The sequence below is a fragment of the Rhea pennata genome, chromosome 4 (assembly GCF_028389875.1).
Source record: "Rhea pennata isolate bPtePen1 chromosome 4, bPtePen1.pri, whole genome shotgun sequence".
NCBI lineage: Eukaryota > Metazoa > Chordata > Aves > Rheiformes > Rheidae > Rhea > Rhea pennata.
Genome location: NC_084666.1, coordinates 69,969,437 through 69,987,552, shown reverse-complemented (window position 1 = coordinate 69,987,552; position 18,116 = coordinate 69,969,437). Strand labels below are relative to the sequence as shown.

The following is an 18,116-nucleotide window of genomic DNA, read 5'->3' as shown; positions in this document are numbered from 1 at the left end:
AAAAACTTCTTGCCCTGAGTTTTTCCAAGCAAGCTTAGGCAGAAGTTATGCAGCATCTATAGAACTATTTTTCATAGTCTGTGAGCTTACAGCTTTGTACTTTGCTGGGAACAGGACCAAGCTTGTGAAATGCTTCTTGAAAAGTAAGTTGCCTGACTGATTTTAAGACTGAATCAGAAATAGAACGGATAGGAGTCGTGTTAATTCACAGAGCAACTTTGCTATTTTACATTGAGATTTCTATTTCCATGCAACCCTAATTAAAAAAAAGAGAGTTTTTCACGAGTACTGTGGACATCAAGCAGCATCTCCAATGCTGTTAAGAATAAAAGAGAGGTAAGGATCATTATTTTTAGGCACAAATTGATAACAAATTATTGATGGCTGTTGCTTTGAAAAACTTTCCTAATACCAGTGTTGGCATCCTTTCCCAAAGAAGGGATGTGATCTTAGCTCAGGGCAGAAATCTCTCGTCCTGTCTGAGTCTGTCAGCAAACTAAACAGTTTTTATATGAATGGGGTTTCAAGGATTCTGTGGAGCTTTGTCTTTTTGCCTCTTTCAAAGAGCTTTGGTATAGTGCAGTGCAGTGGAGCAGTAAGCTAAGTCATTTATATTAGCACAAGAAGAGCATGGTATAAGATTCAGGTTTCAAGTCCCAGAGAATCAGTGATCCATTTTTCCAGTTTTAGTTCACAAGGTATTGTTTCTTCTGCCTTGATTCATTCCTGCACTTCAGTATAAAAGAAACTTGTAAAATATCACAGACCTTGGCTAAATGCATCCAATCTTTTAGCTGAGATCATTAATTTTCCAAATGCCTTTTGAGGGCTTCTGAGATCTCTTATAGAGACAACGAGCTCAGTTCTCCCAGTCCATCTAGCTCCTGCATCCAGGAGCTGCAGAACTGAAAATATTCCACGTTACCATCCTGCAGTTGTTGTAATGGCTATTTTGGGAGCTGATGTTGTCCCGTGGCCTACCAAAGGCAGCCGCCTCGCGGACTGCGGTAATTCGGAGTATCTTGCGTGCTGGAATACCTGCTTCTCGTTTATCGAACGATCCATTTTGTAGGATTGCTGTTACCTTATTAAATTACAAACAAACAGGTCAGGGAGTAAGTGTTAATGGTATTTCTTTTTACGAGCTGAAAATCTGCTGTGTTGCCAGTTAGTGTATTAGAATAATTTATAAGACAATTGACTGCCTGCCAGTGATATTCAGTGGTATTGGCTGGCCATGTCAATAAAGTTAAATACTGCCTCCACTTGAAAAGACTGTGTTGTTCCCAGTATAATTAACTTTTTATTGTTTGTACTGTCTGTATGGCCACACAGCTTCTCTTAGAGTTTCTATTAAGAGAATAAGATCAATTACTTAGTATAAGTACTCTTATTTTTAATAAGAGAATGTTAATCTGTGAATCTTACATGCTGACAACTGTACTATAGTATCTTGGCTCTCTAGTAGTTTAATTAATAAACAGGCACTTGCTCATTTTGTCAGAGCAAGTTTATTGCCTTAATGAAATAATATTTTACTGATGAATGAAACTCATCAAATCTCCGAATTGATTAATTTATTAGCTTGAAAATGAAGTGGATTTCTTTTAGTGAAAAATTAAATTTCTAGGGCAAATTAAATGTTTTTGTTTATTAATACATTTTAATAGAATTAATTTCCTTATTTTCCTCTTTCAGTTGGCTCCCTGGAGTATTGCAGTTGTGAGCTTTCTGAAGTTTCTAAAATTAGGTAGTCGCATTTTACATTTGGTATTTCACATGAATTACTCGGACATATTGAACAATTGCCAAAAGTTGTAGGGAGTTAAGAGAGTGACTTTTATGCAAAAATTTCTTTGCTGCAGATTGCTTTCAGATGTTGATAAAAGATGAAGCTTCAGATCAGCAGAACTTAAAAATACTACATTTTGTCTTTTGGGTGATTCATGCTACTTTTCCAGGTTAAAAGAGCTCCTTTAAAATAGGGCAAAAACAGAAGTGAGCTTTCATGTCAAAGCCCTAATATGTTTCATGAGTCTTTACTTGTACAGGTAAAGGATGAGTACATGTATTTTCTAATTATATCAAACATATTAAATTTAATTAAGTTACAGTTCCGATTCTTATTATTCCTCTGTATGTCATTCTCTTTCCCGTTTTCTCTTTCTGTTTGGTTTTTGGAAGAAGTTAAAGGACTTTAATTTTTTTTTTTTTTTTAAGATCCCTAAAGGGAAGTTTGCTTTTGTTACTCATTTCTGGGAACACCTGTGCACTATTGAGTTTAATTGGGCTACAGCTGGTGCCACCGATGTGTGGAGCGAGCAGGGCTTTGCAGCCTACTGGAAACCTTGACATTGTGTGTCATTGTCCATTTCCTAAGCTAGTAGTGTACTTCGGTAAGCTAGAAGGTGTTCTGATCTTTAAGGGACTAGATTCTCTGTTGACTAATACAGCTGGTGTGGAAAAGATCAATGTTATGAATCTTGTGTGCATTACCCAGGAGCTCAAAACACATTTGCTGAGCACCTACTGAGTAAAACCACCATTTGGAGAAGCTAGCTGGTCATCTTAGAAACATTGTAATGAGGAATCTCTGATCAGCATCTTAAAAATGTTGAGGAGAGTTTTCTATAGAAGGAAAAGGAAACTAGGTAGTGTTTGACTTGAAAAGTGTGACTGGAGACAAGTGACTCCTCTCCTATCCTAAGGAGATTCTAAAGGACTTGTAGGTAAAGCAAATTAATTATGCCTCTCAATAAAGTTTATGAAAGGAGGAAATAAATTGAACTGTACTTTAACGTACTGATCAGAAATAGGAGAGATTTGACAAAAATCAGTTTAGGGTTAGCATATTGGATATGGAATGCATTAAGTTTAGGAAGTATAGTAAATCAAGTAATACCGAACTTAAATTTCAAAATTTATTCTGATTAAGAGCTGAGTAAAATTAAGCAAGGAATTAAGAGTATCATCTGTTGTGCGTAAAAAGATAACGTGCTGTTCTTTTTCTTGCACAGCTTAGTGCTGTAAGTTTTACACAAGCAGTAACATATGTCAGTGCTTGAAGGAATTGGAGACACCGGTGCCCTGGTAATAGATCAAGTTTACCAATATGCTTTGCGGTTATATTAAAAGGAGTTAGAAGTACGTGGTACTTTTGAATGTTCCTCTATAGAGCACAGTAAGTATGGCATGATGGATGATAACGCGATAAGGCAGTGGGTCTGGCCACCATCTCTAGTCCACTCTTTGTTCAGCTTGTACAGCTGAAATAATTTCAGCACAATATTCCTATGGTGGCCCTGAATCACCACAGAAGGACTTAGCCATTTGCACTTTCTGAGGACATGCTGCCAAAGGACCAGCTGCTTCCTGTAGGAGACCTGCCATCTGGAGCTTAGATAGTGATCCCTTAATAGACATCTTTGGGAGTGAACTATTTGCTGCATCTAATCTTTCCTCTTTTTTTTTTTTTTTTTTTTTTTTTTTTTTTTTTTTTTTTTTGTGGAGAGACATTAAGAGACTTCTCACCTCTCCTCTCTGGTGTGATGGGGGAGAAGTTACCTGATCTGATTAACTGTTTTGGAATTGAGCTACAAATGACTAAAGCACAAAGTCAGAAATTGCAGAAAGGACTGGGGCCCTGAGAAGGGTAGCGTCAGAGACCAGCAGCCAGAAAACATGTGAGTTGACACAGTCTGATACAAAGGAAGAAGTGAATTGATTGTGTTCCAGATAGAAAGCTAGTAAGAAGGATTTTGTTTGCCTTGTGTTTAAAGACTAAAGAGAAAGAACTTGAAATGTGATGAAATCCTCTGTTGAGCTGAAACTGCCAAAGAAAGCAATAAACTTTAGAGTGGTTTAGATAGGCTTGAATTCAGGTTAGGTAGATGGATTTTCAGTTACACGTGGAGAAATACAGAACCATGACAACATAGGATGAAGGACATGAAAAGGAAATGCGCACTCGCTAGCCGGATGTTACTAAATAATAAGCAGGGTGTTAGCAGGAGGTATTAGTAGATGCAATTGTAAAATCTCGGTGCTCGACAGCATAGAGCAATGAGGCTCCTTTCTCCTTGTAGGTCTAACTTCTGCTGGGGAACTGCTGACTCAAAATGAGTCAGTCAGAATGGCTTCTAGGTGGACTGACATCTTACCAGCAAAGCAGACCTATGTTTGAAATCTTAAACGGAGTAAAAAGATAGATACAGAAATGGTAGCATGATGCTTTTCTCTCTTACATTTCTTCATGGGCCACACAACCTTTTCCTAAGATTACTGTAGCTCATGTTGTGCTGAAAGGGTTCCTGATCCTTTTAAGCCTTCTAGAAACAATCCTTGGTATTGTGCGGAGGGGCTAGTAGGAATAGGACTGAGCATTTCAGTGGATGCAACAGTGAATCAGGTTTAGAAATATTTGTGTCCATCGCTGTTTTACTCCTGATTTAATTTACAACCTCACTTTACGCTTCTGTACCTCTGTGTCCTCTCAGTTATCAAATTGGAAGTTACTCGGATAACTGAATAATTGGCCCCTAGCCATGACTTACTCAGGTCCTATCAGGATGGGATTCTTTCTGGTCTTGCTAGAGACGTGTAGGTACTACTGACATTTACAGAATCTTTCTGTAAGGGTCAGCTGCTTGTTCTAACAATGGTATCAAAGAGGATACAAAATTAGTGTCCAAGAAATAATGCTAAAGTTCAGTATAGAGCTGTATTTTATAAGGCTTTCATTTCATATATAGCTCTCATTCTTTGCAGTAAAGCAAAATAACAAATAATTGCTGCGGTTAATTCAGTGTGGAAGTACTGTTGAATTACTCCATTCTTTGGAAAAGGTATTTATTTTATACAGACTTTAAAACAACTGAATTTCTTCTATATAGAGGTATACATATGTTACTAGGAAATGAGAGGAGAATTCATTGCAACTCTGTTTTCTTATTTAGGAGTTTTTAAAGCTATAAACTACTTCTTGTGCTTTTTGATGGTATCTTGGCCTGGCGTGGGAAAGGAGTAACCAAATGTTCAAGGATGATAACTCACTGAGGAAGTGACTTGTGTCACAAGAAGGAGGCTCTGCCATGCTGACACAGAGGTGATGGTTTTTGAGATTTAGCTAATTTTTGTAATTAGCAAATTTATGAAGTTTTTAGTGAAAATAGGAAGCAATGCCTGTCTTAAATATCCTTTTAACAAGTGGTCTAACATGTGACATATGAGAAATATCCACTCCACTGTTATTTCCCCTCAAATTCAGTCTGTCTGGATTTATCAGCCCCTGCCAGAGTCAGGCTCCAAGCTGCTTGTGCCTGGAGCTATCCTCAGTAACGTGATAGTCTTTGCCGATGTCAAATCTCAACAGTATTCCTCCGGTTGCAGTTGCTGCAGTTCAAGGCGTTACGGATGCCTGTTATCCGCTGCCTCTCTGCCGCTCTCTCTGTCTCTCTCTCTTTCGCTGTCACAGGGTCAGTAATGCCACAGCAGGAGCAGCAGATAGGAATGACTGCGGTTCCTGCTCCAAGTTATTTTTGTGCTGACTCAAAGTGTGAGCTGCAACCATTGAGACAGGGACACGCATCTGTCCCTGCTGCCTCTGCTAGATGTGCAGTCCCCTCTGGCAGAAGTGGCAAGCAGGGCAAGTGCATGCCAGGGAGGCAGGAACTTGAACTTTTTTGGTAAGTTTGATATGATCCACAGGAGCCAAAATTCCTGTGCTTTGCTTTCTTCTCTGGTTAATGAGAGCAGTTAGAACATCAAATTCTCAAAGTAACCCAAAGAAAAGCAGAAGTGGAAATCCGTTTTATTACGGAAAGAGCTCCTGCACCACAAAGTGCTTCAGGCTAAGGGGAGCGTTTTTGGATTGCCCAAGATCTCCTACCCTTTCCTAGGCATTGGGTCTTGGCCACTGTCAGAGGCAGGGTACCGTGTTGGCACAGTATTGATCTAACCTGGTGTGGCCGTTCTCGTGTTTCCTAGGTTTTAAGAAGCAGATGGGAAATTTGACAAGCCTGTATGATAAAACATAACTAACTGGAGTTAGTTATGAAACTAAAAAGGAGGAGCAGAATATTTGCATTCACTGAGGTACAAAATGATAACAGGAATTAAGATTAAATGCCACCCTTCCCCCCCACACACACACCAAATGACACCATAAGTCATCCATCCTTCAGAAGATGTAGCAGTAGACGAGGGTTAAGATGTTAGGATTAAACCAACAAAAGCTGAAATCAAAACAGATTGAAGTACACAGATGATGTGAAATATTACAGTTTCTGGATCTTTCACAAAAATACCATAGTAGTAAAAGCAAGTATTTTCAAACTGCAAGTTAAATACCTTTGGACAAATGTTAATTCAGCATGAAAACAGTGTTGCATCATATGGTAGAATATCAGCTTCCCATTTTCACTGTTTATTTTCATTGTTGTATTGTTTTCACTGTTAATTCAAATAGGAATTGTGCTCCCACTTGTGTTTGATGACTAAGGCTTGCTTACACTCAGCAATGATTTGAGGGGTGCATGCTATAAAATGAATCTGGTTAAAGTTAGTACTGTATTGTTAGTACTTACTAAAGTTAGTAAGACATTTTACCTTAAAAAAGCTTATTTTCTTTTTTTTAAATCAAAAAGCCTAGAGTCCATGGTAGTTTCAATTATCTGTCAAGCAAGAATAAACCTTGCTGCCTGTCTGCTGTTCCCCTAGGTCTGATCCAGGTGAACCAAAATGATTCTGATTAATTCCAAACAGTGTATCAGCACTACCTTCAGCTGCAATACCACTTATGCTGGGGGTAGGTATGGGGATAGAGGGAATAGACATATTATGAAGTCCTACTCATTATACCTTATTTAATTTCTATTTGCAGAATAGACAAGTTTTGTGGTGTTGTACCTGTGAAAGCGCCATAATGACAGTGGAATAGTCAATATTTGAAACCCTGAGAGAAGTTTGTTCTCCACTTGTTGACAGGCTTTGCCTTCTTATACAACAGCTTGTTTTATTTAGACAAAGACGAATATACCAGCTAATATGTTGAGTCTATTTCTTAGGTTCTCAACACTGTCTTGCAGTGGGTTGCACTGGTCTCTTATTCCTACAGATTTGCTCATCCTTGTGGCTGCTGACAAGTAGCTCCATCCTCCCTCATCCTTCTAGGCATCCCAGCTGCAGTGTCTGAATTTCAGTAATCTTAGAAGGTGCTTAATTTTGAAGCCGAGCTTAATGGTTTACACAGTCCTTTTCTTGAAACTTACACAAGTTTCTTTTCTATTTTTTTTTTTTTTTGTTTTTATTTTTGTTTTTAACTGGCTCAGGGTCTCTGTGTTTATAAATTGAAAATTTGACAAAGTGATTCTGTGCGAGCCAGATTCTGAATTGGAAATAATAGGTATGCTTATGTGCATGTATATATGAATCCTTAGCTGTTTTACACCTTACTTGCTTTTCTGTCTTACATTCTACATTTTCAGTGAAGTTTGAAAACAGAAATAATGCCTGAGCATTTTAATTATTTATATTAAAGATTTCTTTTGGACTATACTGTAGAAAAGTAAAGTAGACAAAAGAAATAACAAAACAATCAATTTTGAGCTTGAAGATATTTTCAGGCTCAAAGGATTTTTCTGAGAAAATTTGCAATCACAGAAATGGAAATAGGAATGGAAGCTGGAACTTAAAAGAAGTAATTTACCTGTGTTATAACATCTGTAGTATATATATTTTTATATACATATATATATATATATATACACACACAGAGAATACAGAGAGAGTGTGTGTGTATATATATATATATATATATACACAGAGAGAGAGAGAGAGTTGGGTATAGTTCACATATTTTCATTTCTCATACTAAGTTTATGTTGGTAACAGCTATTTTATTGCAGGACTGTAATTGTTTGATAAGAAAGACTTTTATCAGTTGTTTTATCAGTTTAGCTCTTCACTGTAAGCTGATACAGTAGGTACAGTGTTCAAGATGTTACACTAAATAAAATTTAAAAAACACTTGTGCTGTGTGCCTCCTGTAAATAACATGCTAGTGTCTTTTTTGCTTCAGAATTACTTATAAAAAGCAGGCTTTGTAATATTCTCATAACATGTTTTTTTGGAACATCTGTTTTCTTTTATGTGTACACCTCACATCTACTACTGCAAAACATGCATTCTTCACTACAAGTGTTATTTGTTGATGCTTAAAAGTTCAATGAATAATTCAGCCCCTTTACCCTTCTTGCTCTGCTGCATACCTATTGAGCTCGTAGCAGAGCCATATCAATAAATTCTGACTTACTTTACAGCTCAAATTTCATGTGTGGCCTTTCTTAAGATACATACAAGCAAGAATAAATAGCTAAAAGAAATAAAATATGTATACAAGTTGCTGTAGCAATGCACATGTACAGATAATAAGCCCTCTATCTCTCCTAAGTTAAAAGAAAAAACAGCATATTTTGAATAGGCAGACCTGCAGTGTTGCAACTATGTCCACCAACAGGTGGGTGAGAGTTTAAAAATATAACAGCATTGCAGAGCACTACTGACAAGTATTGGAAAGGTTTTGAGCACATCACTGTGTATGTGCTTATACACAAGCAAAGGCGTATATTTTGGTGAGAAATAGAACTATTTAGTCCTTCGTTTAGGAGACCTAATTTCTCTGTGGGTGCCTGAGTTGGTTGCAGTGTAGCGTGACTATTTTTACAGTAAAGCAGCCAGGCAAGTAAATACTTGGATATTCCTTGCACTTTTTCACTGCGAGCAAACACAAACTTAAATGATCTTTAACTGTCAACAGTTTTTGCCGCTTGTTAACTTGTGTACTCTTCAGTTCGTGAAAAGCTAATTATATATTGAATAATAAAGGGGTCAGCAGGAGAAAGGATGAGTTTTTAACCTCCTCCTGTTCAGAGGAGCTGTCCTCATTGAAAAACTGACAACTGTATAACGTGAAAAGTGGCTCATCCCTCAGTGTAGTCAAGATAGTCAGATCTAGTCTTATACTGGAAGGCTAAGATTTATCCTCCGATGCCGGACCCTTTCAGGAGCTCAGCTGAGCCTTACTGCAGCCACTGGGATTTAGTGGTCTAGATTCCATTAGAAGTCTCAAGTTTAATTCTTGTAGGAAAGTGGTTGATAGGTTTAACCACAGTCATCTGAAACAATTCAAGTTTGGAGAGGTAATAGTCCTCAGTGAATAATAATGGTATTTAACCTGATACTATTTAGCCTTGCCTTAATTCTGAGTGTTTATTGGGAGTGATTTCCTGCAAGATTTAAATAAATGAGAAATATACTTAGAAGGCATCGTATAAAAAGTGATTTTCTGTGGGATTTCTACTCCTAATTTTGTTTCAGTGGAGCAATAAGTTGGACTCTTCTGATGCTGAAAATCTGTTGGCATTTAAAGTAAAATTTCTACTTTCACTCAGTCACTGACTTGTCAGACAAACATTTTACAGTCGGAGCTATCCAAGAGGAAAAGAGAAGGTCCCTTTCAGAAGTGCCATTTGTCTGTGAAAAAATTTAACATTAAAGGGAAAATATAATAAAGTACTCAAAGCATACCTTGAAATCAGAATTGTTTTCCCTTTGTGATGAACCTGAAGGGATTTGATTCTTTTAAATAAGCAAAACCTCAAGCTACAGACAAGCTGCCCATGGAAGTCTGCATATTTGAGAGTGGGAGTGCTCTTTTTTTGGGGGTACTGCTACAAGACTTTGGCTAATAAATTATTTGCTAGACCTGAATTTATACTTAAATATTTATTTTTCCTTCTCTTTTATGTGAAAAAATATTGCTGATAGAAATTGCTAGGAAGAACCTTTTTTCTAAAGCACAGTTACAATTAAATGGTAGCACTGCAAACTTCTCCCAGTACGCCCCAAGAGAGTTCATTTCTCAGTGCTTTTCTGCATGGGAAGACTGAGCAGGGTAAGATACATAAGCTTCACACTTGCAGCTCATTTATTTGTTGTATTAATCCACAAAGTTCTGATGGACTCATTTAGGGATAAAGTATACTTAATCTTCCTGAAAATGGTTGAATGATTCAGTCTATTCAGTTTATCTGCTGGTTGTGTTTTAGGTGAGACCTTCGTTTGACAACACGGAGTGTATCTAGCATGCGCTGCGGTAAACAATTAAACTGATAATTACATAAAAATCTGAGGTGCAAAAAGAATAGGAACATGATGCTATGAGGTCACTTAAGGACTTCTGAAGATCTGAATTTTTGCTCAGATACTATAGACTAAAAACGGGGAGTGCTGTACTCCGATTTTGCATTCTGTTTTTCCCAGAGTCTTAGTATCACCATCTCAATATTACTGTTCCTTATTAGCATTTGCTTGCTGCTCGTCTCAGTAACGTACTGACTTGTGGACAGGAATGCCGAGATGTTAGTCCTCCAGAGCGTGCCACAGTGGAAAGACGCATTTGCTGTGATGTTCCACATCATGTCCCAAGAATTTTCAAAGCTCCCGTTTCCCTGGTAGTCCAAGCGTGTACATTGTGGGTCTGGCATATTGGGGGTGGGTAAGGGGGTGGGTGTTTGTTTTCAGTGCGTTGTAGTGCGAAGTGACAGCACGTGTCAGTCATGCTACCTAATTATATTCTACTCAAGCAGAATACAGTTCTTATCAAGAAAAATAGATTCTTGCATCAAGCCTGCCTGCAAATTGTTGGGACCCAGCAATTCCAAGTTCTAGCAGATGGAAGTCACTATTTTTATAATTATAAAAGTTCATTTGCTGTCATTCTTTCATTATTTCTACGGAGACGGATGAAATTAAAGGAAGTAAACTGATACAGTAATAAAAAGGAATTTGCAATGTTTTTGGATGGGCTGTTACTGTTATGTTTTTGTGCAATTGATCTTTTTAGCCTTTTTAATTTTTAGTGACATCAGTAGAAACATAGCGAGTTTTCTGTTGGAGAAGATGTTTAAAATGATTATTCTACAAATAATGCTAGCCTTTTGTAGAATGACATTAGCATAACGGTCTCACTTAGGTTTTCTGTGTCCTGTTATTGACCTATATACAGGATGCTCATTGAAGTCAGTGGGAAATACGTACCTGGAGTAAAAAAGGAAAATGTATGGACACAGCCATATCCATGAGTGATTCTCTTCTCTATGAGTTCCGCCTGTGTTTTCTTTATTTTATATTTTTAGCCCCTTCTGATATTTATTTCTCTCTAAAGCTCCGTGTATTTAGATATGTGCAGATAACTTCCTGTAATGCAGTTACACTTGCGTACTTTAACTAGTCTGGCTTTTCTCCTACATAAATAGGAATAAACTTTATACCAGCTTAAGTTTGCTATGGTGGCCACTTGTCTCTCTGTCTGTCTATAAAAAAGGTGTTAGTTTTAAACCTGGAATATAGTAATGTACCTTTTGGAGGGGCATGCAAATATGCAAAAAGAGAATTGCTTGGTTACTGAAACGCAACCATCTTATTTCAGCTCCCAGTTTGCTTTATACTCTTTGTCAATATATATAATATGCTCTTGGTAAGTAATAGTTGTGGTGCATTTAAGTAAGCTTTTGCTCCCTCTGTGCTCCGTTGCTCATTGCTGGGGTTGCCGAGGTTGCGGGTAGCGAAACTCGCTCCGACTGAGCAACGCTCGGCTCCCTGGGGGAGACACGTACCTCCGGTAATGTGGTACTGGGGCATCCCCGGGGCGCCGAGAGCAGCGTCGCAGCTTCTCCGCTGGGAGAGGTGTTTGCTGGTAGTCAGGAGGCCTTTGGCGTGGTCACTGTTAAGAGCAAGAAGCCGTTTTCCGTACATAAATGAACCCTGAGCGTATCATTTTCTTCCTAATTTAAGAACCGGAAACAGTTTTTGAGATACACGAGGAAGATGGTGGCCAGTTCGTACTATATTTTTTAATGCTGAATAAATCTTACTATCTTTGGTATAGACGTAGGACAAAAATGTTTCTTCAGAATTTCTTGATTCTTGTAAGGGATTCTTGCAGTAAGGGAAGTGTCTGGCACCAACAGTTCGGACTCAGGTAGCTCTATCCTGATTTCCTGGGGTAGATATGTGCGGTCATAAAGAGCTGTAAAGACTGTGTTTTAACTGGATAAAACAATTCAAGTTTTCTTTTTGCCCCACTGGTGATGTGGGATTCTGTGAAGATTTGTTCCTTGGCTTCTACTCTGGGATGCAGAACTGTTACTCAGGCTTCGTTTCTGCTCCTTTGGGACCAAACCCTCATACGTTTCAGCAGACTGTGTAGGATTTCACTCCACACAAGTCGGGGATACAGATCTGAGCCTTAGTGCTAATATCAGTCTCCTGATAGCAGCTGCCCGTAACAAACAGTCCGCTAAAGGGTTTGCTCACAAGTAGGTAGTTTTTACTATCTTTCATTTTAGAAGCAACTGTTTTATATGAAGCAACGCACAAAGGGTCTGGTGGCAGAGTCCTGCTTGGCTCCTGCACTCTGAAGAGATTTCTCATTTATTTATCAGATTCATGCCCTCCATCCCACTCACAAGCTGCTCACTTGTCACAGTAATTCATTGAATAAGTCAAAAATGTATTTTATCTGTTTTCCTGTGTAAAGTGTACTAGTTTAAAGGTAATCTGATTTGACAGAATTCTGATGAATACTTGAAAATTTGTCACAGGTTCAGTAAGGAAGGCTTTACTGATCCAGTTGATGCTTTTACTTAATTAAATCCTGTGGAAGATTGGTATGATGGCCAAAAGAAAAATAATATAATGGTCTTAGACGTACCAGTTTGTTAACTAACAAGCCTTTCGAAATACGTGATGATACACTGACCTGCCCCTCTAATCATTTCATTTTGGAATGAAGCGGTTACCGTGACTTGGTGATCCATATTGACCATAGCAACAGGGTTACAGTAATGATACTAATTTTGAAACATGCTGCTTTGTATCATTCACTTGAGAAATGCTGTTTATTTCATGACACCCAGCATAGCGTAGGACACTTATTCTGTAAGAACCTTTTCTTTCTTTGGCAGATCTGTTATTTTGGCCAATTTCTCCAATGGTAGAGAGTATGATGGCATAAAAATTTTTATGTGGTATGTTAATCTGTCCGTGGAGTAGACAATACAGGTAAAAGCATCTAAAATGAAAACAGATTGTTTTTCTGTTTTCCCACAATTGCCAATTTTAAATTAAGTGGTTTAAACTCCTGCTAAATACCATATTTAGCAACCTAGGTTAGCAATTCAGGCTGCACTGAAGGGGGCTTTAAAGGTTAACAATTTCTGCATGCATTTTTTGATGATAGCTTGGACCGAGATACAATATTCAGAAGTGAATTTTTATTAATTAGGCAGATTAATTGACAGGTATGATGAGACTTAAAAAAAAAAAAAAAAAGAAAAAAAAAAGAAAAAACCTGGGGAGATACTATTTTTCTTGCTTTTTCTTCTCTATTATAATTTATACTGAGTCTGATTATGAATAATTGAAATAAGATCTTCAGATTCATTCAGCACTGGCCTAAATCAGCTCTTACTTAAATCGTTGTGAATCATAACTATACCTTTAAGGAAAGGCTGCCTTAGCTCCACCCTTGATGTTTTGGGGTTTTTTTTTTCTTTCAGCAAATGCACTGAGTGGGATTTTTTGTTTGTTTTTTTAGTTTCTCAGATTAATTGAAAGCTTTTGGAAGTATCAAATAGCATGTGATTTTAAAGAGACAAAAGACAATTAAAATTCCAATTAGAAAAGAGGATACAATCTAGGGCAATGTTCTACCATAATCTTAACTTCTTCTGTCATAGCACGTGTTTACTACTTCAAAGCAAGAACAGATGTTTTCTTGCAACTATTAATTGGTATGTGTTACCATTTATGATGGAAACATTTCACTTACAGTTAAAACTAAGGATTAAAATGTTAGAGATGTTAAAGTCGACTTATCTGAAAAGGAAATATTGATGCATTTCATTGTCCTTTACCGTCTAAGTTGTATGTTGTGTCCTTATTTCTTTCTAAGAGAATTATACTCGTTTAGTATCATATGTATTCTCCATTGGGGCCTCTACTGAGTTATTCTGCCAGAAGAAACAGAATTCTTCCTCATGAATGACCTGGTCTTTTACTGGAAATAGCAATTGACTCTACTTCTGCTTTTCCAAATTAAAGTGAACTAAACTACTTCCTGCTCTTGAGGGGGAATTCTTGCAGCAGGGTCACTGAAATGCATTAGAAAACAAGAATTTTTCTAAGCCATATCATCTGACACTTTTTATATTTCAGTTTTCTGACAGGGCTTTTGAAGGAAACCGTGGAAATTTGATGTCTAATTTGTGCTTATTTCAGAGAGACCTGAGTGCTTTTTTCACCAGTATTCCTCAAAACTTAGTCTTTAGGAAGAATTTTCAAAATCACCTAAGGATCTGAAACAGCATTTCTGTTACAATTCATGGACCATGTAATTCATATGAAGGAGGAAAATAAATAAAAGGAGGGGGAAAAAAGATATGCTTTGAGGCACCTAAGTGATCTAAAAAAATCCCTTCCCTCACCCCCAACTTTATTTAGGGTACTAGATTAGATTAATATGACAATTTTAACTTTGGCTACTTTCTCCTGTTTTTGTGGTGCTTTAAACTGTTCCTACAAATCCTGAGGATCTCTATTGGTCATTGCTGTTTTTGGACTTAATATTTTGAGAGAGAAATGATTACTTCTTAAGAAGTTTATAATAATTTAGATTGTGATACCTTTACTCATGTTGAATAGTATCTTGCTTCAAGATAGTTCCAATAAATGCAGCGGAAGTATACCTCTGGAATAAGCTGTGCCCTAACTGCGTGAGGATGCCTGAGTTTAGACTGAACAAGGTAGAACTGTAATTGTTTTACGTATCATGCAAGTACTAAAAACTGGCTTAACTCAAGAAGTCAAATTCAAAAATAGCATTTGATTTGGCTAATTGGACTGTGAAGATTCAAACTTTGCTGTACAACATTTGTTTTCCTCTCTGTTTTAAGGGGAGCGCGCCTGCCTGCCTGCCTTTGATTTCAGATGGGCTCCCGGGTCAGTCTGTGGTCTGTGATTTCAGAGAGCGTGTTGGAGATTCCCCCGGTGCGCTCTGCAGGCCTTGTCGCCATCTTCCAGGCTCAGCAGGCTTTTCTGGGTCACCGGTCATATTTGCTGAGCTATCTCACTGTCTGCTCTTACTAACTGTTCATGGGATTTTTTGGGGGGGTCTTTTAGAATATAGTCACACATTTAAAAAGGTGAAAACTTAGTATCTATCAGTATTTAGAATCGGTAGTGTGTATTGGAGCATCTCTAATTCAAAACACAGAGTATGAAGTTGAAGGCGGACTATTGAACTGCAAGTCTAATTAGAGCTGGGCTGAAAATTTGGTATTATTACGCAGCACAAAATTGTGCCACTTCATTAAAAAAAATTTTTGAACTGAAAACAAAAGGCACATAATATTTTCAGAAGAATCTTCTTATTTTCAGTTTTCCAAAAAACTCGCCAGAAGAAATACTCTTGTCTTAAAAAAAAAAAAAAAAAAAAAAAAAAAAAAAACCACTCTCACAGAACTATTTTTTTTTAAATACAGCTTATAAAATGTATTTATTAGCCTTCATTCTTATTTGTCCAAGGCAGTGCCTTGGAGAGGCTCACTTAATCTGTCTTTTTACCCTTCTATAAAAGTAGAGCAGTAACATCTAATTGTATAAAAGTATTATGAGGAATCAACATAAACAAAATATCTTTAAAAAGAATAAATAACATTATTTCTTTTTAAATGTCTCTGTAAAGCAAAAAAGCTCAAGTTTCAAACTGAAAAATGTTTAGTTCATTTTTTTCAAAGGCACAGGCCCAGTTAAGCATTTACCAAAGGAAGCAATATGGAAATGCTATTGAAATTAAAGAAGAAAAAAACAAAAACATAATATTATCTAGAAGCATGAGTGGAGAGAATGGATTAAAGTTGAAATTAATGAAAGTAATCTAGTGGCACAGGCTGAAACCGTGTCACTGCGCTAGGATGTACTAACATAAATGTTAAGACGGCTTGAACCTAGCAGTTGTAGTTCTGCTAATCGTTTGCATTCATGGCTTAATGATGCTAGGAGGAAATGGTACATTTCTCACTAAAATGCATCTAACTGACACTTAAGCCAGCATTATATTCAACTGCGAACCAACTGCCTGTGAGCTGTGTGTAGCTTGCTTTGCAAGTGTTTAAAGCAATGCTACCCTTTGAAACTCCCTGAAGGAGGTGTTACTCCCTGGATTTAAAAGGTATTGCAACAGCTTACATGCTAAGTAACATATACATTACAGAGAGATTGCTGTAGGCTCACAGTAAGGTTGCATCTCTTACACAGTAATAGTTCCAAGTAAAAATTCTGAGCATATTTGTGCACTTTGTTCTTCTCATAGGACTCGCTGTTGCCAAGTCCTTGGGCTTGGCTTATTGGGAAGAAGGAAGCTTTGAAGATGAAATTTGCTAGTGAGGAAAAGGTTCTATACTAAACCTATAGGTTTCCTAGGTTCCCTAGAACGTTGTCAGCACATACAAATACACAAGTTTTTCTTATGCAGGGACCTTGCATGGAGGGTCCTTTTTTTGCACGTTTAAGGCAGTGTTTCTTGTTGCTTTGCACAGGCAGAACTGTGAACTCTTTTCCCCCCGAACACTAGTGAGCGAAGAACTGAAGACCAGTTCCTACAGATGTAAATTCTCACTGGCTCCCACGGAGGGTCTTCAGGATGTGGATTGCGGATGGTAGTGACCCACCTTGGTTTGTGCAGAGTTTTCACTACATGTGTGATTTTGACAGTCCATTTGAAGGGTGAGAAATGGCTCCATATTTGCATTTTTAACATTCATTATGGAGAAGCTAGAAGCCTGTGGTTTTCAATTGCCTTTCTAACAGTGGTCAGATGATGAAGACAATCTGTTTAACAAACTGGCATATAAGATAGCTTGCTCCGTATGTCACACATTTGCCATTCCATCTGCTGGGTAATAAAGCCAGCAAAAACCCAGCCTGACCAGCCCCTTAGGTGATCTTGTTGTTGTTGTTGTCTTCCAAAAAGCACCAGAACCAGCAACAACAAACTCATTTACATTTCTTTAATGCATTTCATTTTGTGCTTTCTGTTGTTCTTGATACTACATAATGTAAAGCCATTTGGCTTCTGAGTCTTTGTCCTTAAAGAAGGAATTACATGAGGTTATGAAAATATAATGTGCATTACTAATGATTTCTAATGGGTATGATAATAGTGCCCCCCCCCTTTTTTTTTTTTTTTTTTTTTTTAGTTAGTTAGTTAACGTTAATAAAGAAGAGTCAGACTCATAATACTAGGAGCAGATTACTGTGTTGCCAGCATAAGCAATAACAGGGCCAGACAAATGGAAATTTGTTCCACGCAATTGAGCAAAATACAGAAAAATATAATGACAAATAAGCAAAGCACCAATTTGCCAAAACAAATTTTTTATAGTCATTTTGCATCTAATGGAAGGTGAAAAACTTTGGCAAGTATTGATTTAATGTGTTTTCTAACTAAACAAAAAAATTGACTTGGTATGCTACTGTAAAAGTGGCATTTAATGCTGGGGTGCTGCAGAGGTTCCTTGATACATAGTTAAGCTACTCTTAACAGTTTTCCACTACAGATAGTGTTGTTCATTACTAAATGCTGATAAGGTTATGCCAAAACCAGTCAAAATTGGATCCATCGTGATGTTTGACAGTGAATTGAAGCCTTTTTAAATTCAGCATTCATTTTGCAGTTGTTAAAAAAAAAAAAAAAAAATAATAAATAAAAAATTTCTGTCCTATATAGGCTCCTAGTAAAGATGCCTTCCATCCCTGGAGACAAGTAAAATGATCTTTAACCAAGTGTTCTCCTCAGTCTTTTAGTTATAGCCTAGCTACAAAGTTGTACAAGCACAGCAATAAAATTAAGGTTTAGTTTATAGCATTATTCAGGAAAAATACTTTCAGAGTGCATCATGGAATCTTGTGCTTTAAATAAAAATCTTTTAGTTAGGTAGAACTGCTAAAAAAAATCACTTCAACTTTTGAGAATTACTTGAGGGACTAGAGATGAC

General features: G+C 37.3%; 1 protein-coding gene across 1 annotated transcript in view; it reads left to right on the top strand.

Moving 5' to 3' along the window:
- The window catches only part of CCSER1 (coiled-coil serine rich protein 1), a 621,814-nt gene extending 605,132 nt beyond the window's left edge, over positions 1-16,682 (top strand). Inside the window, exon 10 of the mRNA XM_062575026.1 lies at positions 16,659-16,682. Coding sequence (XP_062431010.1) covers positions 16,659-16,670 — 12 coding nt within the window. The 3' untranslated portion in view covers positions 16,671-16,682. The remainder of the gene's footprint in view (positions 1-16,658) is intronic.
- Positions 16,683-18,116: the final 1,434 nt, after the last annotated feature.